The sequence below is a fragment of the Suricata suricatta genome, chromosome 15, assembly GCF_006229205.1.
Source record: "Suricata suricatta isolate VVHF042 chromosome 15, meerkat_22Aug2017_6uvM2_HiC, whole genome shotgun sequence".
Taxonomy (NCBI): Eukaryota; Metazoa; Chordata; class Mammalia; order Carnivora; family Herpestidae; genus Suricata; species Suricata suricatta.
This window is the reverse complement of record NC_043714.1, coordinates 290,582-313,503: the sequence shown is the minus strand read 5'-3', so window position 1 is coordinate 313,503 and position 22,922 is coordinate 290,582. Positions and strand designations below refer to the sequence as shown.

The 22,922-nt window shown below is 40.9% G+C and overlaps 1 protein-coding gene across 1 annotated transcript in view; it reads right to left on the bottom strand.

The window, feature by feature from the left end:
• The window catches only part of SPIDR (scaffold protein involved in DNA repair), a gene marked incomplete at its 5' end in the record, with an annotated part of 427,634 nt that overhangs the window by 126,827 nt on the left and 277,885 nt on the right, over positions 1-22,922 (bottom strand). Inside the window, 2 exons of the mRNA XM_029923996.1 lie at positions 2,265-2,512; positions 4,170-4,365. Of these exons, the coding sequence (XP_029779856.1) occupies positions 2,265-2,512; positions 4,170-4,365 (444 nt within the window). The remainder of the gene's footprint in view (positions 1-2,264; positions 2,513-4,169; positions 4,366-22,922) is intronic.

Genomic DNA, 22,922 nt, shown 5'->3' with positions numbered 1-22,922 from the left:
AATCAATGTACAGAAATCGGTTGCATTCCTATACACCAATAATGAAGCAGCGGAAAGAGGAATCAAGAAACTGATCCCATTCACAACTGCATGAAAAACCACCAAATACCTAGGAGTAAACCTAACCAAGGATGTAAAAGACCCATATGATGAAAACTATAGAAAGCTTATGAAAGAGATTGAAGAAGACACCAAGAAATGGAAAAACATTCCCTGGTCATGGATCGGAAGAATAAACATTGTGAAAATGTCATTACTACCCAAAGCAATCTACACATTCAATGCAATCCCCATCAAAATTGCATCAGCATTCTTCTCAAAGCTAGAACAAATTATCCCAAAATTCGTACGGAACCACAAAAGACTCCAAATAGCCAAAATAATATTGAAGAAGAAAACCAAAACGGGAGGTATCACAATCCCAGACTTTAGCCTCTGCTACAAAGCTGTCATCATCAAGACAGTATGGTATTGCCACAAAACCAGACACATAGACCAATGGAATAGAATAGAGAACCCTGAACTGGGCCCACAAATGTATGGCCAATTAATCTTTGACAAAGCAGGAAAGAGTATCCAATGGAAGAAAGACAGTCTCTTTAGCAGGTGGTGCTGGGAGAACTGGACAGCAACATGCAGAAGAATGAAACTAGACCACTTTCTTACACCATACACAAAAATAAACTCAAAATGGCGGAAGGACTTGAATGTGAGACAGGAAACCATCAAAAACCTCGAGGAGAAAGTAGGAAACAAACTCTTTGACATCAACCGCAGCAATTTCCTACTCGACACATCCCCAAAAGGCAAGGGAAATGAAAGCAAAAATGAACTATTGGGACTTCATCAAGATAAAAAGCTTCTGCACTGCCCAGGAAACAATCAAGAAAACTAATAGGCAACCGACGGAATGGGGAAAGATAGTTGCAAATAACATATTGGATAAAGGGCTAGTATCCAAAATCTACAAGGAACTTATCAAACTCCACATGTGAAAAACAAATATCCCAGTGAAGAAACGGGCAGAAAACATGAATAGTTACTTCTCCAAAGAGGACATCCAGATGGCCTCCAGGCCCATGAAACGATGCTCAACATCACTCATCATCAGGGAAACACAAATCAAAACCACACTGAGATACCACCTCACGCCAGTCAGAGTGGCTAAAATGAACAAATCAGGAGACTATAGATGCTGGTGAGGATGTGGAGAGATGGGCACCCTCCTACACTGTTGGTGGGAATGTAAACTGGTGCAGCCACTCTGGAAAACAGTGTGGAGGTTCCTCAATAGAACTCCCCTATGGCCCAGCAATAGCACTGCTAGGGATTTACCCAAGGGATACAGAAATGCTGATGCATGGGAGCACATGCACCCCAATGTTCATAGCGGCACTGTCAACAATAGCCAAATCATGGAAAGAGCCTAAATGTCCATCACCTGATGAGTGGATCAAGAAGATGTGGTGTGTATACACAATGGAGTACTACATGGCAATGAGAAAGAATGACATATGGCGATTTGTAGGAAAGCCGATGGATCTCGAGGGTGTCGTGCTAAGCGAAATAAGTCAGGCGGACACGGTCAGATACCATATGTTTGCACTCATAGGTCTAACAGGAAAACAGGAGAAACCTAATGGAGGACCATGTGGAGGGGAAGAGGGAAAGAGTTGGGGAGAGAGAGGGCTGCAAAACCTGAGAGACTACTGAATACTGAAAACGAATGAGGGTTGAAGGGGAAAGTGGGGAAAGAGGTGACGAGCATGGACGGGGGCACTTGTGGAGAAGAGCACTGGGTGTTATATGGAAACCAATTTGAGAATGAATTACTTAAAAAAAATAAAAATAAAGTTAAAATCTTATGCTCTGAAAATGCCGAGAAAATGAGAAGACAAGTCACATATTGGGAGGAGATATTTGCAGACACATCTGATTAAAAAAAAAAAGATATCATAACCACATATCCTGACTTTTCTAGAACAATACCAGTAGTTCTTGTTTGTATTACTTTCAGTAATATGAACCATTAAAGGTAAAAGTAAATGCAACAAACTAAATTTTTAGTAGGAGTTTTTATATTAAATAAACGGGGAGTCCTTTGTTACACACATGTCCCAAATTTTGATGCAAGAAAAATACAAAACAAAAGAATCCCAAAACTCATGTATATGGTGAATGTAGTCAAGAATATCTACTTTTTCTAGTAAGAGTCTCCACTGTCTACGTGACTCTGGCACCCACATCTGTGTCTTGTCACTCACCGAACTCTAGATGGGTCTGGGGCAGGCGGGACCGCCGAGCTCCCTCCCTGTTGATCACTGCAGGCAAGAGAGTAAACTCTCTGTACCACCACTCGGACGCCGACTCCTGACCAGGTGGCAGCTCCCTGGCTTTCCACTACATCCAGAAGGGAACCCCTCAGCGAGTTCTGAGGCGGAAGGTACTGCTTGCTTTCCTCGTGTCCGTGGGTGCAATCTGTCCTCACGGTAGGGAGACCAGCACACATGACCTGGCCAAGACATGCAAGGGAACGATTTCAGCTTAAGTAATAGCAGCATGGTACACACCAAATCATGACATTCCAGGCAATTCTCTGATCTAACACCAAAGGAATGATGAAGATAAAAGACATGGTGTGGGTCTCTGTGCCTGCCCCGTAACTAATGCTGCTGAGGACGCAAGGTGAGAAAGAGTAACATGGAAATAGCAAAAAGTGTTTCCAATCAATGGAAGCACAGACTATAGTAAGTCTTTGAAAACATGTAGAAAGTCCTGCTATTACAAAGTTCATGGTAATTTAGAAACTTTTTCTTTTTTGAAGTAGCAATCCCAGCAGGACAAACTAAAAAACCAAAAGAATGACCAGGGGTTAAAAAATAAATTATATTATTGGAGCATCTGGGTGGCTCAGTCAGTTAAGCATCCAACTTCAGTTCAGGTCATGATCTCATGATTCGTGGGATCGAGCCCCGCATTGCGCTCTGTGCTGATAGCTCAGAGCCTGGAGCCTGCTTCGGATTCTGTGTCTCCCTCTCTCTGTGCCCCTCCCCCATTCCCACTCTGTCTCTCAAAAATAAATAAACATTAAAATAATTTTAAATACATTATATTATTAAGGGCTTTTTATATGCAGTCTACTACGCTAGGTACTTTAGACGTTCATGTGGCCTCCCAACAACCTTTACAATAACATTAAATATTGTAGTAAGATAACACTTCCAGAGCACATTCCAGGCACTCTTCTTTATGTGCTGTACTTACTTTCGTAACAAACATATTTAACCTAACAGCCACCCAAGCAGGTAGATTATCATTATTACCATCTTAAAGATAAATGTCTGAGACACAGAAAATTAAGCATCTCATGGATTTAATAGCCTGTAGCTGTTTACAACTATATGGTAAAGCAGGAATGCACGTTCAGCCGTACATTAAATTGACTAGAGAGCCCTCCTTTCCCCATAATCCCCTTCATACACTCTTGTGATCATCAAAGGGAGAGCAAGCTTGCTGACACAGTTACAAACACAGGGAAAGCCCGGCTCCTTTTCTCTCATATCCCCTCCCACTAAGGTCAGTGTCAGCACCCTGCTCAGGGCCCACCCAGCGCCGAGGCGAACCTGAGCCGGTGCACCCGCGGTCACAGCGGCTCAGAGCGGAGTGGGCCCTGGGGTGCCTTTCCCACCTGCTGTGAGGGAAACTTAGGGCTTCCCTAAGTTCATCTTGATACATGACCATGACACAGAGCCAATAAAATTCCCAAAATACAATGCATCATCTCAGTGTATAATCTCAAGTTTATGCTATTCTTTTTGTCCTAGGTGGTATACTTTGATTCTTTGAAAAAGAAAAATATATGTCTTTTTTAAATTTAATAACTAAAAGGCCTAAACAAAATTCTTAGACCATTACAGAATGAGAATTAAAAAAACGAAAACTCTTTGACAAATTAGGATAAAGATTAGAAATGGACAATGAGAGGAAACGCTGTGAAAGGCCACAACTAAGTGAACTGCACGGCGCTCCCGCCACGTGTGATCACAATGCGCTCTTCCGGCGTGTACACGTGCTGACTATCCAAAGGGAACCAAAGGTGAGCGGCCTCACTTACGCCTTCCAGTCCTAATATTACAATGCATAAAACCTCTAAACCAGCAATAGTTTACCTGGCTCTCAGGAGATGCAGTTGTTAGACACTTAAATATAAACATGTGATCCAAAGTGATACTTCTTCTTGGAAGGGGTGTGCCCCAAGAGTACACTTCACGTATCGTTTTTGAATCTTCTTTGGCAACAATTTTCTGACAAAAATAAGTATTCAGAATAACAGGGAAACTTCCATTTGGGATAATAAGTTTTTGCCTGGAAAAGAGAAAGAAATGTAACAGTCTATTTACCATGTTGGATTCCCCTTATGTCCTGACTAAGTCAGGAACACAGAGGGCAATGACTCATCTCTGTGGAACAATAAAGCTAAGCCCCCCATTAAGCGACAGCCACAGATGAACGGATAAAGAAGATGTGGTTCATATATACAATGGAATATTACTTAGACATAAAATGAATGAGATCTTGCCATTTGTGACATGACTAGACTTAAAGGGTTAAGAGAAATAAGTCAGCAAAGATAGGCAAATACCATTTGATTCCATATGTAAGATCTATGGAATCTAAAAGCAAAAACAAACAAAAACAGAAACAGTCTCATAAATATAGAGAGCAAACTGGTGGTTGTCCCAGGGGATGGGCTTGCAGGGGAGGCAAAACAGGTGAAGGGCATTCAGTTAAAAACTGAATATGGCACGGGGGTACGCAGTAACACTGCAGAACTCTGTACGATGACAGGTGGTAAGCCATCATGGCGTGGTACGCACGGTGTCATGTACAGAACTGTCAAATCACTATGTTGCACACCTGAAACTAACAGGATATTGCATGTCGACTGTACTTCAATGAAACAAACAAACAAAGTGAAAGCCACCCTCACACACTAAGGAATGAATGTCAGTGGAATGAATTCTACTTTCAGTGCAAGTCCTGTGTTGGGAGAGGGGATGGAAGGAGACCATGTTGGTACCTGGGCTTCAGCTTCCCCAGGTCTCCTAGTCTGGGAGATGGTGGCTTTAGGAAGCCTCGTGAAGAAATGAAAAGCATGAGCAAAGACTATCAAAGAATTGCCCAGACATTAAAAGACATTTTATAAATAAAACCTTTAGATATTTTGATAGCTCTAATCTTTCAAAGAACATGACATCAAGTCCCAAGAAGCTTCCAGTTTCACTGTCAAATGTAGCACAGTCACAGAAATGTCTCACATTTAAATAGAAAAGGATTCTGGGGACATAACAGACAAAATTCTTTTGGTTCCATTCAAATATCGGATTTGAGAAGACTCTTCAACACTCATTCCTCAAAAGAGGTAGTGCTGCTAAACATCAAAGAAAATTTAGGCCTTCCACTTCTACTCCATTTAGGAGTAAACATCCTTTTCTCTAATTTATCCCATTAGGCACAACTAAAATGTCTGACATTATATATCAGCTAAACCAAAAAAGACACTGAGAGGTGGAAAGAAGACATGCTAGTTGGGACCTAAGGAGCACCTTATTGGTGAGTTTCCGGGTCTTCTGCTTGCCTCCTGTGTCCCAGACGTCACACCGAAGAAGGTGGCACCCTAACACAGCGATCCGTACAGGTAGAAAAACAGCCCATGCAAAAGCTTATTCTCCCCGGCTAACGGCCAGGTAAGCGAGACACAAAACTTTTAGAAAATGACCGCCCTATTCTAGGCAAACATCACAGCAGACCTGTGACTCACCACCACACACAGGAGAAAAGGATGAGTGGGGAGCCCTGACTTGTACCTCATCAGCCCGGAATGATGGGATGGTGTGAGAGAAGGCAGGATAGAGTGTTGGGACTTCCAACGCTGCAGGCTTACAATGGTCTTCCCTAATCGGTCCCCCAAGCCCCAACACGCGCGCGCACACACACACCCGCTGGCGGTCTGGATGTCCACTCCCTCCTGATAGTAGTAACCAGTGCCCCGCCCTGCCCCTCTGGTGTCCGGACTAGGCCTGGCAGAGTCAGGACTTGCGCCTCCACCCAGTGGTGCTGTGGCGACCCTCTATCCTCACACTTCCCTCCGGTGTTGTCAGTGGAAGCCACGTGGGAAGCAGCCCCCCTGGACCCCCTAGCAAGGGTTATGTCCGCTGAGGTCTAGCAGGTAGCGGGAACTCACATCTGCTTAGCAGGAACAAGGAGTTCCTCACCCATCAAGTAACAGTGGAGGTAAGTGGGTAGACTTTTACCTCCACTTGGCAGTAACAAGCCCCTCGCCCCCAGTTCCCTCCACTTTTCCTCTCAGAGCAATGCCAGACAAAGTCCCCTAAAAAAGGTTTGAATAAGATCCATATTGTGATATCATAATACCTCAAATGTACAGGTTACCATCTAAAGTTACTTCTTATACTAAGAACCAGGAAAAATGTCAGATGAAAAAAAGGTAATACATGGCAATGCTGAAATGACACCAGTTTTAGAATTATCTGACAAAGATTCTAAGGCAGTCATCATAAACACGCTTCAATAAGCAATTATGAACATGAGACAAATGAAAAGATAGAAAGTTGCAGCAAAAAAATAAGATATGTTTAGAATGGATATTTTAGAACCAATGAATAAAAGTGTGAAAATAAAAATTAAATGGGTTCAATGGCAGAATGGAAGAAACAGAAAGAAATCAGTGAACTTAAAGATAAAAATAGAAATTATACAATATGGACAATAACAACAAAAAACAGACTTAAAAAACAATGTACAGAACCCTAAGATCTTTGGGAAGGAAGAAATAAAAATGGAAAGAAATAGGTAAGTACAATAGGCTTTTCTACTCTTATAGGGCTTTCAAAACTGTATTTATAGTTGAAGCAAAAATTATAACATTGTCTGATATAGTTCTAAATGCATGCAAAAATATTAAAAAATGACATTAAGAACAGTTAATGAGATATAAGAAATAAGGCTTATATGCTTCAAAAAACTGGCAAAATGTTGATCCTGCAGACTGTGATAAGCTATATATATAAAATATAATGTGTAGAGCAATCAATAAAATAGCTATAAGAAAGATATATGAAGACATTATAAATAGATTAAAAGAAAATTCTAAAAATTGTTTAAATAACCCACATAAAGCCAGGAAAAAAAGCAGAAATGAAAAAAAAAAAAGAAAGTGAACAAAAGGAAGAAGATAAAAAGTAAAAAGGTAGATCTAAGTCCCAACATATCAATAATTACACTAAGTATAAATGGTATAAATAATAAGAAGACAAAAAATAAAAAGGTAGACCTAAGTCCTAACATATCGATAATTTTACTAAGTATAAATAGTCTAAATAAACTAACTAAAAGACAAAGAATAGCAGAGTGATTAAAAATTATGATCCATCTATTTGCTGTCTACAAAAAATTCTGTTCAAATATAGATATACAGAGAACATAAACATTAATAAAATATAAAAAATATAGCATGGTATCAGATGAAGTAGACTTCAGAGCAAAGAAAATTATGAGACCAGAGGGATATTACATAATGATAAAAAGGTCAGTCAACCAAGAAGACACAGCCATCTTAATATGCACCAAATAATGTGGATTCAAAATACATAAAATGGGGCACGTGGGTGGCTGAGTCGGTTAAGCGTCAGGCTTGGCTCAGGTCATGATCTCACAGTTTGTGGGTTCGAGCCCCGCGTCAGGCTCTGTGCTGACAGCTAGCTCAGAGCCTGGAGCCTGCTTCAGATTCTGTATATCCCTCTCTCTCTGACCCTCCCCTGCTCACACTGTCTCTCTGTCTCTCAAAAAAAAAAAAATAACCATAAAAAAAACAAAATACATAAAACAAAATTGATAAAACTGAAAGGAAAAATGACAAATCTATAATTAGAAATTCAGACTACACAGCTCTCTCTCAACATCTGATAAAACAACTAGACAGAATGTCAGCAAAGATACCAAAAAGCACAAAAATACCATCAATCAGCAGGATCTGATAGACATTTATAGAACATTCTACCCAACAACAGCAAAAATACACATTATTTTCCAGAGCCCATAAAACATATTCCAAGAAAGACCATATTATGGGCTGTAAGACAATCCTCAGTGAATTTAAAAGAACTGAAATCACAGTATGCTCTCTGATGACAATGAAGTAAACTAAAAATCAACAGAAAGAAATGAGAACTAAGAATTAAAAAATAAAATAACAAACACTAATAAACATAATACACTTCTAAGTCACCCATGGGTCAAGGAGGAAGTGCCAAGGAAAATTTTTAAAAATAATAAAACATTTAACTGAGTGAAAATGTAACTTTAATATATTAAAATTTGTGTGAAACAATGAAAGCAATACTGAGAGGAAATTTTTATAGCACTTAAAGCATACCTTAGAGAAGATGAAAAATCTCAAATCAATAAGCTACCCTCTGAACATGAAGAAAAAAAAAAGACAAAATAAACCCAGAGTGGATAGAGGGAAATGAAAAATAAAGAACAGAAATAGATGAAATTAAGAATAATAATAAAGAGAAAACAATGCAACAAAGAGTTGACTTTTTGATACGATTAATGAAATTAACTGACAAAGGAAAGAACAGAGAAGATAGAATCATCAAAATCAAGAATGAAACAGAGGATATCATGACAGACTATGAAGACATCACAAAGCTAGTATGCAATTACTATAAATTGCTATACATAGAGAATCGTCAACAACTTAAATGAAATGGACCAATTCCTTGAAAGCTCAAACTACCATAACTCAACCAAAATGAAACATGATTTGAACAGACCTAAAATAATAAGGAAAACAAATATGTAATTTAAAAACTCCCAGAAAGATAACTCTAGGTCCAGACAGTTGAGAATTCAACCAAATATTCAAAGAAGAATTAACACCAATTTTATACACTCTTTTTCAGAAGGGAAGAAGAGAGAAGATGCAGACACCAAAATCAAGAATGAACCAGAGGGTATCACATGGACTATGAAGACATCACAGAAGAGGAGGAAACACTGCCCAAGTCACCTTGCAAAGCTAGTATTACCCTAATAAGAAAACCAGAAAAAGACAGTACAGACGAAGGAGATGGGGATGAGGAAGAAGAGCGGGAGGAAGAGGAGGAGAGCAGGAGAAGGAAAAAGAAGAACCGCAGACCAACAAACCTCAGGAATGCAGATGAAATATCCTTAATGAAATACTAGTAAGTAGAATTCAGAAGTAAATATAATGACTATACAACATGACAAAGGAGTTAATTCCAGAGATTCAAGTCTCATTTGATATTTGAAAATCACCTTGACCACATTAAAATGAAAAAAAGTCGTATAATTCATAGTAGATGCAGAAAAACCATTTTACAACATTCAACACTCATTTATAACAAAAAAGTCAGAACAAAGAAACGGCGCGCCCTCAGCCAGCATGACGGTTAACAGCAAGGGGCGAGTGCTTTTCATCTAAGAAGGGAAAAAGGCAAGGATCTTCGTCCCAACTACTTTTCCTCTTCTTTTTTTGTTGTTAAAAAGGGGCCTATATTCATTCTTCACCTACAGGCCACTGAATACTTTTCACAGCATCTGCCACAAAGAATAGGGGAAATGGAAAGAAAAGAGGTTGTGACAATATTTACATTTTCCAAATTGAGGGAAGGAGATTCCTAAGGGCGTATGAGGTCATCAGAGTGACCCAAAGGGAGAGAAGGAGCAATGTTTATACTCTGCTGACCGTGCTGGGCCGGGTGAATGTTGCAGTTCCTCTTATGCCCAAAGAGTTCATGTGCCCTCAGGCCCCAGATGGCCAAGGCCTCGGGAGTCCAGGACCCACTACCTCTGTCCCCTTGCTGCTCACTCAGTCCGTCCTCCTCCACCTGCTGACCGAGGCCCTGGGACACCGGCAGGGCCCAGGAGAGATGATGGCATGGTGGCCGATAATGGGTGCAGTTTGGCTACACGGCCACAACTACTACCACAACCTGGCAACTCCCCCCAGCATAGGAATTCGGAGCCAGCCCGTGACCGGCGCTCCTGCAGAGCAGTAGAGTGTGTCAGAGGAGCGGTCCATGTGAGGGAACCTGAGAGACCAGACACTGGAGGGCAGGTCTGCATGCAGCCCGTACCAGGGGTCCTCGCCCCCCTCCCCCATGCGCTCCTCTGCAGCGTTCCCGGGAGGCAGCCTGCGGGGAGACCAGCTGGCCTTCCTCCGCAGCAGGGCACTGGCTGTTCTTCAGCACAGGGCTGTCAGGGCTTGCCAGAGCAATTAGGCAAGAAGGGGGGGTGGGGGGTGACATACTGATCAAAAAGGAAGAAATAAATCATTCCCTATTTGCAAATGGCATGACTGTGTAGAAAATGACAAGAGAGCAACCTACAGGAAAACTCCTAGAATGAGTGTGTTCAGCGAGATTACAGAATATAAAAAATGTATTTCTATATACTATCAGTGAGCATGTGGACACCAAAACTGAAAATATAATTCATTTATAAATGCAAATAATAACAGAAACCCTTTCATGTAAATCTAATAAACATATATGTTACTTGTGTGAAGCTATAAAACACTGACAAAATAAATCAAGGATCTTACAAATAGGGAGACATACCATATTTAGTGGACTGAAAGACTCAACATCCTAAAGATGCCAGTTCTCCCCAAATGGATATGCAGGTTTAAAGAATTCCCACTGAAATCTCACCAAGATTTTTTGCAGATATACATTAGCTTATTTTCAAATTTATATAGGACATTAGCAAGGTGGCAGAGTACAAGATCACTACACATATTCCCCCATAAGAGCAATAACTTGTAGCCATCCATGGACAAAGATGCCTTTAGGATCCAGGTAGGAGACTGTGAAAGCCTAATAATGAGGAAGGCCATTGTGAGCAGGCTGGCCTAGGCCACAGCAGCTACAGATCTAAAAAGACAGTCCTGACGCCCTGGCTCTGGGCTGCAAGCCCTGCTGGGCCTCGCGCCTGCCACCAACACCACCTGTCAGAGGCCCAGGAGCCACCCTGCCCCCGGCCTCAGGTCACAAGCCTGCTAACCTCAGTCCCCGGTCTGGGCCCAGACCCAGTCAGGTTTACAAACCGTGCATCTCATAAGGGATTAATATCCAAAGTATGTAAGAAACTAATACAACTGAACAGCAAACAAAAAACCTGATTAGAAAATGGGCAAAAGATCTGAGTAGATGTTTTTCCAAAGAAGACATACAAATGGCCAACAGGTGTATTTTTTTAAGGATTTTTTTTAATGTTTTATTTATTTTTGATATATATAGAGAGACAGAGCATGAGAGGGGGAGGGGCAGAGAGAGAGGGAGACACAGAACCGGAAGCAGGCTCCAGGCTCTGAGCTAGCTGTCAGCACAGAGCCCGACGCGGGGCTCGAACCCACAAACGTGAGATCTGACCTGAGCCGAAGTCAGAGGCCCAACCAACTGAGCCACCCAGGCGCCCCCAACAGGTGTATTAAAAGGTGCTGAACATCATTAATCATTAGGGACATGCCAATCTAAACCACAATGAGGGGCATCTGGGTGGCTCAGTCAGTTAACCGTCCGACTTCGGCTCAGGTCATGATCTCACCATTCCCGAGTTCGAGTCCCATGTCGGGCTCTGTGCTGACAGCTCAGAGCCTGGAGCCTGCTTCACATTCTGCGTCTCCTTCTCTGCCTCTGCTTCCCCCCCCCCGCCGTGTTCTGTCTCTCTCAAGAAAATGAATAAACCTTAAAAATTTTTTTCAATAAATCACAATGAGACTTCACCTCACACTTGATAAGATTGCTGTGTTCAAAACGACACGAGATATTAAGTGCTGTTGAGGGTATGCTGAAAGAAAATCTCCCTACACTTTTGGGGGGAATGCAAATTGGTTCACTCATTATACAAAACAGTGTGGAAGTTCATCAAAAACTTTATAATAGAACTATCATATGAAGCAGCAATTTCACTTCTGGCTATATATCCAAAAGAAATGAAATCAGGATCTCAAAGAGATATCTGAACTTCCATGTTCATTGCAGCCTTGATCACTTAACACATAAATGGATAAAGAAAGCATGGTGTACACGTACATACACGTACACACACACACAGACATACACACTTATACACACAGGAATAATAGGCATTAAAGAGGAAATCCTGCCATTTGTGAAAACATGAATATAGACAAACATGGAGGATATTATGCTAAGTGAAATAAACCAGACACAGAAAGTTAAATACTTTATAACCTTGACGATATGTGGAATCTACATATTGAACTGCTACAGGCAGAGAGTAGACTTGTGGTTGTCAGGAGCTATGGGATGCGGAAAGGGAGAGTTATTGATCAAAGGATACAAACTTTCAGTTATTAGAGGAATAAGTTCTAGAGATCTATTGTATGTTGACTATAATTAATAATATATAGTTGAACTTTGCTACAAAGTAGATCTTAAACGTTTTCACCACACACACACAAAAGGCAACTGAGTGTGGTGAAAGATGTTTGATTATGGCAGTTATTTAACAATGTATATATCAAATCAGCACGTATACACTGCAAATATATATAATTCTTATTGCTCAAACATCTTAACAAAGTTGGAAAAAAACCAAAATTTACGTAGAAAGGCAAAGGACTAGAATATCCAAAGCAATCTTCTGAAAAAGAAGAATAGAGTGGGAGGAATTACTCTATCTACTTTCAAGACTTACTATACAGTTACAATAATCAATGCTCTATGATGTTGGTGGAGGAATAGACATAGATCAATAAAACATTACAGAGGACCTATAAGTATACTCCACAGATATGCCAGACTGGTTTTTCACAAAAGTGCCAAAGCAATACAATAAAAGAAGTAGACTCTGGGTATTCACAGTCAAAAAAGTATGAGCTTCAAACTAAATCTCAAACTTTTTATATAAAATTTAACTCCAAGTGGATCATGAACATAAATGTAAACTATAAAGCCATAACACTTTTGGAAAAACATAGGAGAAAATCTTCAATATGGAGGCTAGGCAAAGTGTACTTAGACTTGAGATTAAAGAATTTTTACCCATAAGAAAATGACAAAACTGAACTTAATCAATACTAAAAGTTTTTGCTTTGAGCAAGAGTTTGTTAAGAGGACAAAGACAGGAGCTACAGGGGTAAAATTATTGCAAATCACATATCCAAAAGGATAGAATATATAAAGAAATCCGAAAATTTCACAGTGAGCAAATGAAGAGTCAAAGAAAACATGGACAACTGTCAGTAACAGACAAATCACCAAAGAGATATAACAATGGCAAATTAGCACATCAAAAGATGTTAAATGTCATTAGCTATTAAGAAAACATACATTAGGTGTCTCCTGTTTTCCTGTCAGACCTATGAGTGCAAACATATGGTATCTGTCCCTCTCCACCTGACTTATTTCACTTAGCGTGACTCCCTCTAGGTCCATCCATGTTGCTACAAATGGCCAGATTTCATTCTTTCTCATTGCCATGTAGTACTCCATTGTGTATAGATACCACATGTTCTTGATCCACTCATCAGGTGATGGACATTTAGGCTCCTTCCATGTTTGGGCTATTGTTGACATTGCTGCTATGAACATTGGGGTACATGTGCTCCTATGCATCAGCATTTCTGTATCTCTTGGGTAAATAAATCCCCAGCAATGCTATTGCTGAGTCATAGGGGAGTTCTATGGATAGTTTTTTGAGGAACCTCCACACTGTTTTCCAGAGCGTCTGCACCAGTTTACATTCCCACCAACAGGGTAGGAGGGTGCCCGTCTCTCCAAACCCTCGCCAGCACCTATAGTCTCTTGTTTTGTTCATTTTAGCCACTCTGACTGGTGTGAAGTGGTATCTCAGTGTGGTTTTGATTTGTGTTTCCCTGATGATGAGTGATGTTGAGCATCGTTTCATGGGCCTGGAGGCCATCTGGATGTCCTCTTTGGAGAAGTGTCTGTTCATGTCTTCTGCCCATTTCTTCACTGGGTTGTTTTTTGGGTGTGGAGTTTGGTGAGTTCCTTGTAGATTTTCGATATTAGCCCTTTATCTGATATGTCATTTGCAACTATCCAGGGGGAGGGGAAGAGGGAAACAGAGTTGGGGAGAGAGAGGGACACAAAACTTGAGAGACTGTTGAATGCTGAAAGGGAACTGAGGGTTGAAGGGAAAGGGGGAGGGAAGAGAGGTGGCGGTGATGGAGGAGGGCACTTGTGGGGAAGAGCACTGGGTGTTGTATGGAAACCAATTTGACAATAAAATATCATGAAAAAAAACAATAAAAAAAATTAAAAAAAAGAAGAAAACATACATTAAAACCAGAGTTATATAGTACCTCCATTCTCAAAACAAAACATAGTGACACCCTCCACAGCAGGGGAGAATATAGAGAAACTGGATTGCTCAAACATGGCTGGTGGGAACATAGAGCTGTAGAGCCATTCAGAAAAAGGTTGGCAATTTTTAAAAACCCTAAACATGCAATTACCGCACACCGCAGTGCCCTCTTGGGCATTTACTGCAGAGAGAGGCAAACTTATATTTATATAAAAACCTATGTAGGAATGTTTACAGTAGCTGTATTCCTCATAGCCCCTGATCGGAAACCAAAATGTAATAACTGGGTATGAATGGTTAAGCAAACAGTTAAATCCACACCACAGCACTATTCAGCAATAGTGATACCCATGACAATATGGATAACTCTCCAAGGAATTACGCTGAGTGAAAATCCCTAAAGCAATATAGAACACATTAGTGTTGCTAGGGCTAAGGGTCTAGTATATTTCCATAAATTCTTCTATCCCAATACAAATTTGCAATAGTGAGATTTTAAGACTAAGGGCTATAGGTATGGTAACTCAGAAGAAAAAATTATGAGAGATGGAGAGACAGGGACAGAGCTAGACACATATGCGCAAAAAGAGAGAGAAGGAAGGAAGGAACAGAGACAGCGACAGTAAGAAGAGGCTACAAGAAAACTGGGTGGGGGAGGGGCACAGTGCCTGGCGCTGTTGGATACAAAGAAATACGCTTCACACAGCCAGATGGGTGAAAGAGGCCACAAACTTCCAGCTTCGGCTTTCAAGTTATTTAAAAAAAATACGATCAAGTAATTTTATTTTAATAACTAAGTTAAGAAGAAGAAAGTGCTAAATGAAGTTTTCTATTTAGAACCTAACAGCTTACAGGCAAACATTACCGATATTAGGGGCACCTGAGTGGCTCAGCCGGTTGCGTGCCCAACTCTGGACTTCAGCTCAGGTCATGACCCCTGGGTCATGGGGTCAAGCCCCACATAGGGCTCTGTGCTGAGTGTGGGGCCTGCTCAAGATTCCATCCCCCTCTGCCCCTCTCCCCAACTCATGCGCACTGTCTCTAAAAAACAAAATGTTACCAATATTAGAACTCTGTTCTGCTCAATTCAGTCTTAAGGCTGTTAAGGTTAAATTGAATTAACAGAAAACCACTCCAACTAAGTGGAAGTTTACTTAGCCTTTCTTCCCTGGTACCAATAATCACTACAATTTTCAAAGCTATTTTAAGGAGTTCAACCTTCTAATTATTCTAGTTAGCTCAAATCCAAAAAAGGATATCTTCCTTAATATAATCACTCTTTCAAAAGAAGATTAATTCACCTATTTCAATAGCTTTAGATGTTCTTTATCTTCTGGGTAAGACCACCACATGGCTAATTATGAGTAATTTATTTACAAGGTGGCATAATTTACACACACATATGCAAACCCAAAAGGGGTCCATTTTTCTGATCTCTTGTTGACAAAGTATATAAACGTATGCAAGATGCAGGACTATTGCATTAAATGAATAAAAACTATTAATATATCTGGCCCACCCCAAGGCACCTACATTACTGTATGAATATACCCATGATCTCAAGCATTACATTCTTACCATTTTTGCTTACTTTACTCCATTTCCTTCTTATTTATGGGCAAACTTAAAGGGCCTCTTCAAGGTTTAAAATTCCTTGTTAATCACCTTTATAAAGCTGGTATTTTTACTATTAGTTTAACACTCTGTATTTTAATATTTGCCTCTTAGGAACATAGGCCTCTTTAATGCTAATAACTCCTTTATCCTAATTTTCTTTAATATTTAATATTCAGTTCTCCATGAAAATATTCAAAACGTATTCCTTTTTTTCTTTAGGTTTATTTTTTCTGAGAGACAGAGAGTGCACATGTGCATGCAAGTGCACGGGGGAGGAACAGAAAGAGAAAGGCAGAGAGGGAGAGAATCCCAAGCAGGCTCCATGCTGTCAGCACAGAACCCACCATAGGGCTCAATCCCAAGGACTGTGAGCTCATGACCTGAGCCAAAATCAAGAGCTGGATGCTTTATCGATTATGCTACCTAGGTGTCCCTCAAAACATATTCTTGATAAAAAAAATTAACCTTGAAATCCTGTGATTCATAGCAGTCTGATAAGGAAGTTTAACTTGGTAGGCATCCTTTTTAGCGATAAAAAATAGAACTCTCAGTTTCAAAAGAGGAAAAAACAATGTTAGCTGATATGCAATTAACAAAAATAAACATTAAATTGATGCAGTTGGAAAGAAATGATGTTGTTCCTAATTGTGTGTCATTCTGCAATATCACAGCATTTGTTTACTCACTCAAGTGACCCAGCATTGTTGGCTGACCCAAAGTCAGACCTTCAAGACTCAGAGATTATGGAGACGATAATATGCAGGGTCATCCTAAACACACACATTTTTAAAAGTTTCAAAAACTTTTTAAAATCATTAAAAAAGATTTACCCGGTAACTACTACTTTGAATCTCTTTTATAATAAAATGAATCACTATAGATATACCAAAAACCCCCAAAATTAACTCATATTTTGAAATGTGTCTGAGTAATTTTATATCTTCAAAAATAGCCCTTACATATGTATTTCAAATGTCGTTAGCTTTGCTTAAGAGAAGGAGAACACAGGGCACCTGGGTGGTTCAGTCAGTTAAGCCTCCGACTTCGGCTCAGGTCAGATCTCACGTTCGTGGGTTCGAGCCCCCATCAGGCTCTGTGCTAACAGCTCAGAGCCTGGAACCTGCTCCCAATTCTGCGTCTCCCTCTCTCTCTGCCCCTCCCCCTCTCCTGCTCTGTCTCTCTCTGTACTAAAGATAAATCAAACATTTAAAAAAAATAATTTTAAAAAAGAAGGAAAACCCAAGGTAGAAATAATGGCTCTCTGGCCCAGCTGTGGGCTCAGAGAGAGACAAGAACGCAGGCCCAGCTACACAGCACGTGGCCAGCTCGTCCGGTCCCATGGCTGCTGCAAGAAACAAGCGGGGACGTTTATGCTAACGGCGACACAAACGTTTCTCTAAGACAACATGAAACAAAAATGTTGGCTATACACACTTAGTAAGATTCTTCCTGATTTAAGTTAAAGTGAATAAAGTCTAGAACAGAAATGATTTCACTTGATCTTAGCCAAAAGGCAGAGAAGCGATAGAACAGAAATGATTTGTAAGGAAATTTAGTTCGTTACTTTAAATCACAAATTAAAACCACTGTCCTTAGAAAAGAGAAAGCATTGGCAGGGCTTCTGAAATAGATACCACTGTTTCTTGTTATTGGTGCGTAATTGACATGTCAGGTTATATTGTTTTAGGTGGAGAAAATGAGTCAGTATTTGTATATATTGTGAAATGATCATCACAATATCATAGTAAGTCTAGTTAACATCACTGTATATAGTTACAAAATCTCTTTGTGATGAGAACTTTTAAAATAAACTCTCTTAGCAACTTTCAAACACACAATACAATATTATTAACTATAATTCCCATGATATACATTACACCTCCAAGACTTACTCTTTTATAAGTGGAAAGTTGTGCCTTTTATTCCCCTTCATTGGTGTTCCTGCCCTGACCACCCTGCCTCCGGAAATCACCAATGTTTTCTGTATCTATGAGCAGACATGACTAATTTTTTACTAGCATCCACTTGTTTCTGTACAAATAGTACTAAGATTTGAAAATAATTGATTCTCTCAGGTAAACATACTTGAAATCCTGTTCAAATTTCTTATATACTCACAAGTATCCTTCACCTTCCAAAAATAACTATACAGGAAGCATAATCTAGCTAGATTCATAGGATCATAATTTCTGAATTAGGGAATCTGAATGAGGTTTAAAACGATTTAGCATAAAATGGGAAGTCTGAAATTTTAGTAACAGATATAACTTTTTAATACTCTGAGGGTCTGGGAAATTAATTCAAATAATAACACACCTAGTAAAATATATTTGGAAGGCTAGTCGATATAGGAAAGACCTTGAAACTCTTATCAAGGTTCATTTGGTTCATTTCACTCTTTTTACCAAATACCTTTGATGTGCCAGGTAGTGGCCTGGGGGCCTAGGAGTCCAGTCGGAGATAAGAAAGGAGGCTGACTGGCCGGTTTTACTGCAAAGGGGAAGGGTGTCACTGAGTTAGAGCACCCCAACTCAGAAAGGATACTGAGTAACCCCGCCGGGGCTGGAGGACGCTTCCCGGGAAAGGGAGCCAGACGAGCGGTGCAGTGGGTCAGTGAGGGGAGAAGTGCAGAGGCTGCCCGGTGGCAGTGACCACAATTTATTTTCAATGTGACGGGCAAATAGATCTCACTGCCGTATCACTGAGTCTCTGGAAAAAAATTCACACGTTCAATTTCCTTTACTAGCAGGAAGAAGCCGTTAGGACTTTTTAGCATACCCATGGTTCCATCATTATTTCTCTAGGTAGAATGACCTCTCAATTTCTTTTACTTTTTTTTTTTAATTTGAGAAAGAGACAGTGAGCGAGCATATGAGCGAGAGGGGGAAAGGAGCAGAGGGGAGAGAGATTCCTAAGCAGAATCCACGCTTGGCATGAGGCCTGACTTGGGGCTTGATTCCATGACCCTGGGATGATGACCTGAGCCAAAATCGAGAGTCCTACACGCAACCGACTGAGCCACCAGGCCCTCCCAGTTTCATTCTGTAGCGTAATCCAGGATTAGCTGCCGCAGACCTTACAAACATCTCTCGACATATCTTACTGCCACAAATGTTATGTGATGACCATAAACAGGTTAACAGAGCATGTACGTATTGAGATTAATACTGTACTGTATTGAAGTGTTTCTAAAAATCAAACTGAAAATAAAAACAAACCTAAGGTGTCACACTTGATAAATCGCACACCGAACAATCGGCCCCAGTGAGTATTCTCCTGCCACTGAACTCACGCCGATTTTTATGCTTCAGGAATCTGAAGAGTATGCATTTACGTTCCGATGAGCTCAGAGCATTCTTGAAGTAGTGGCAGGATGGGCTAAAATACGAGAGTTACACACACAGATGAACGACACAAAAACTAGTAAGTAACAGTCTTCAGTGGAGCCCAAGTACGGAGGCTTCTGGTGGAGATCTCTCCTTTTGTGTAATAGAGAATACTGAGTGTTTAATAAAAGTGACAATCTTTCAAAATGGTTTCTGAAAATATAAATGACTACTCAAGTAAACAAGAAATAATACTTTTAAAAAAATGTCATTGAGACCAGAGAAGGAAAATCAAATGAAATATCTTTTCATTTTCTATCATTTCAAAGGTGGACAGTTCTATCACTATCAACACTGACGAAGTGTGAAATACCCTGTAAACAGCTTTTCAGGAAGTCCGAGGATTGTGCGCAATGTTTCTGTTTATTTTCCCACTAGCATCCAGCAACTGATTACATCAACACTGTGCTTCGTACTGAACGTATTGACAAGGGATGATGGTGACGGACACATAGCCCCCTAAAAAAGCAAACTGTCTATTCCAAACCATAAAAAGGATCCATTTGCTTGCTTACTCTGTGGGAAGAATTCATGCAAATCTGTGGTGGAGCAAAGTGGATTAATGGGATTAACGCACTGACCCAAAGAAAACAAAGACAAACAGAATTTCCTTTTATTTTCTTCCTTCTTCGAATGGTTAGCTAGCCGAACGAGGTTGGACTAGGAACTAGTTGCCAGAACACAATCTAGGTTTAATTTTTGTTTTCACTGAAGACATGCCTGGAATAAACCAATCAACATTGTTTACAGTTTAGTTCCAACTCTAAGCCTCACCCAGCCCAGGCCCAAACCTGACTAGAGTACACACATTCTCTCACCGCCTCGAGGAGAGGCTGGGCCAGGACGTGGGGGGCTACGAGGGCTTAAGGTCCACGCGGGGCCACACACCAGGAAACCATCGTGCAGTCAGACACTCTGTGCTGCGAGAGAAGGAGCATGGGCTTCTGCGGGAGGCGGAGGACAGCCGTCTCGGTTTCAATTAAGTCCCTTCTCAAATGTTGTCTCTGTGAGAAGTCTTGATGGGCCGGTTCAACAATAACAAAACAAAAACAATGTTTTTTGAATGCATGTCAGTCCTTCTTCTAGCCTCCTTGGGAAAAGCTGTTCTTTCAGTGTGCTCTGAGAGTGCTTTTCAGCTTTGTGTGTCTATCTCTACAACGAAGCCCTCAACTACTAGGTCAGCTGTTTCATTTTTATCTTTGTTTTTTAGTGCCAAACAGTACCTAACATCTGCAAGGAACCCAACAGATGTTTCCTGAACTAATGAAAAAATTTTTTATTCCTGTTTATCAGATGTAAAAAAAAGAAATGAATGTGCCTTTTACATAGCTAATCAGATCTAATATAACTGAGTCCCATGAGCTTTAAAGTGGGATTCTGGGAATTGCACAAGATGAAAATAACTGCTTAGAAAACTGACAGCTCGAAGGGGGAGGATCAGGCGCATGGAAGCCCACTGCGTGCCACACAGCGATCCGAGAGGCCCGAGGGAAGATGCAGGTTTGGGATCTAAGACGTCTGAGGTTTCCATCCTGGCGTTGACCTTACTAGCTGCGTGACTGCGGACAAATCCAGTCTATGACTCGGTTTCTGTAAAACGAGTGCACAGCAGGAGCTGGAGGCACTGCCTGGGTTCCGTGTGCGAACCAAGTGAGCGAACTCGGCGCCAGGAAGAGCCCGGTGGGTGAGGCTGCTTCTGGGGCGGAGTGTGACCTGCAGTCACTTCGCATCAGCCACTGTCTTGGCGCAGCACACTAGGGTTATTTCGTGTTATTTCCAAGGCCTGTTTGCTTTCTCTTCCTCAAGATTAACTAGAATTACAGGTCACTAGCAGTAAATATTACTTTTCCGTTACCCGCTCATATGCATGTTTGCATAATGCCTTCTCTGCCGTCATACTCACTGCTTAGGCTCCGCCGGGTCTTACCGCGCTGGCCTGCACGTCGCCGAGGCGCCCGTCCTCCCCGTGTTCAGGGCACAGGGCAAACACGACTACCCCCATCCTCAGAGGAGGCAAGTAACAATCATTTCTACACCACTGTTCCACTCCAGGGCTGACAGACAAAGAAACTACCTTGAAAGCTAGCGTATTGTTTTTCCAAGATAAGAGGCTACCTCCCTGGAACAAGAGTGGGGCTCACAACGTCCACGACGGCAAGAAAGGTCCCGCCGTGATTCCTGGAAGGATCGAGGCATGAGGACAAGGTATGACGTGTGCTGACAGGAACTGGTTAGCTAGCCCACAGGGTGGGATCAGGCTAACAAGAAAGCATGAAAGGGAGCCCCTGGGTGGATCAATGGGTTGAGCTTCTGAATCCTGGTTTCACCTCAGGTCATGATCTCCCAGTTCACGAGTTCGACCCTCACTTCTGGCGCTGTGCTGACAACAAGGGGCCTGTCTGGGACTCTGTCTCCCTCTCTTTCTGCCCCTCCCCTACTCATGTTCTTTCTCTTGCTCTCTCAAAAATTAATAAACAAACCTAAAAAAAAGAAACCATGGAATTTAGTAGGACGACAGGAGGTCATACTTCTTGTTCGCAGCCATGCAGTGCTGCTGGGCCGCGTGACAAGCAGCAGGGGAAGGACTTTAAGGTTAAGCGCACGAAGGTGGTGACAGAACCTTCAGACCCATTTTCCACACCTGTGCCTCTAAAGCCGCTGGTCCTTGTAGCTAATCAAGTTTAAAGAAAAAAAATAAATTTTAAAATGCAATTTCTAAATTGCCAGAGCCATATTTCTGCTATTTTCAATGTGACTAGTGATTAACGTACTGGACAGCATTGATAACAGAACACTTCCATCACTGAAGCAGGCTCCATGGGGCTATCTGAGAATTCTGATTTTCAGATAAACAATAAACCACAGCCTGTCATTAGTAAATGTTTTTTGATCGATTGATTGATTAATTGGACTAGAAAGGGGCTACTATCTTCAATGACTTCTAGGGCTAACTTCAGAAGCCTAACCGCCACCCACGCTCCCTACTACAGACACACACCTACACCCGCACGCGGTCACCAAGTCTACGTTCGTGACAAGACAATGTTCATGAGCTTTATTATGGATTTTTTAAAATAGCAAAATACCCTGGCTACTTTCTCAGTCATTTAAAGAGTAAATGGCTACTCTTTGTCTCCACCAAAGTTCAGATTTACTTTAAGAAAAATTTAAAAACCAAGTCCTAGGAAATCTCTCTAAACTGAAGAATTAAGCCAAGGTCAAGAATAAGAATTTTCAGGCTTATACTTTCTTTATTTTCCAGCTTTTAATTATCTCCTATGCTCAAGTTCCTTTCTTCTACCCAAATCCCTTCCTACCCAAATCAGACTAAGAAACTGATTTAAAAAAAACCCACACATGACATTTATAATTGTATATGCTGTTTTTAATTCCCAGAATACACTTTGTCCAAGTTTCCCTTTATCCCCAAAAAACACAACACTGAGGAGCAGTTTATTTTTGTTTGAAAGTGAATAGCACAGTAAATAACTTTAAAGATGAATTCATACACGG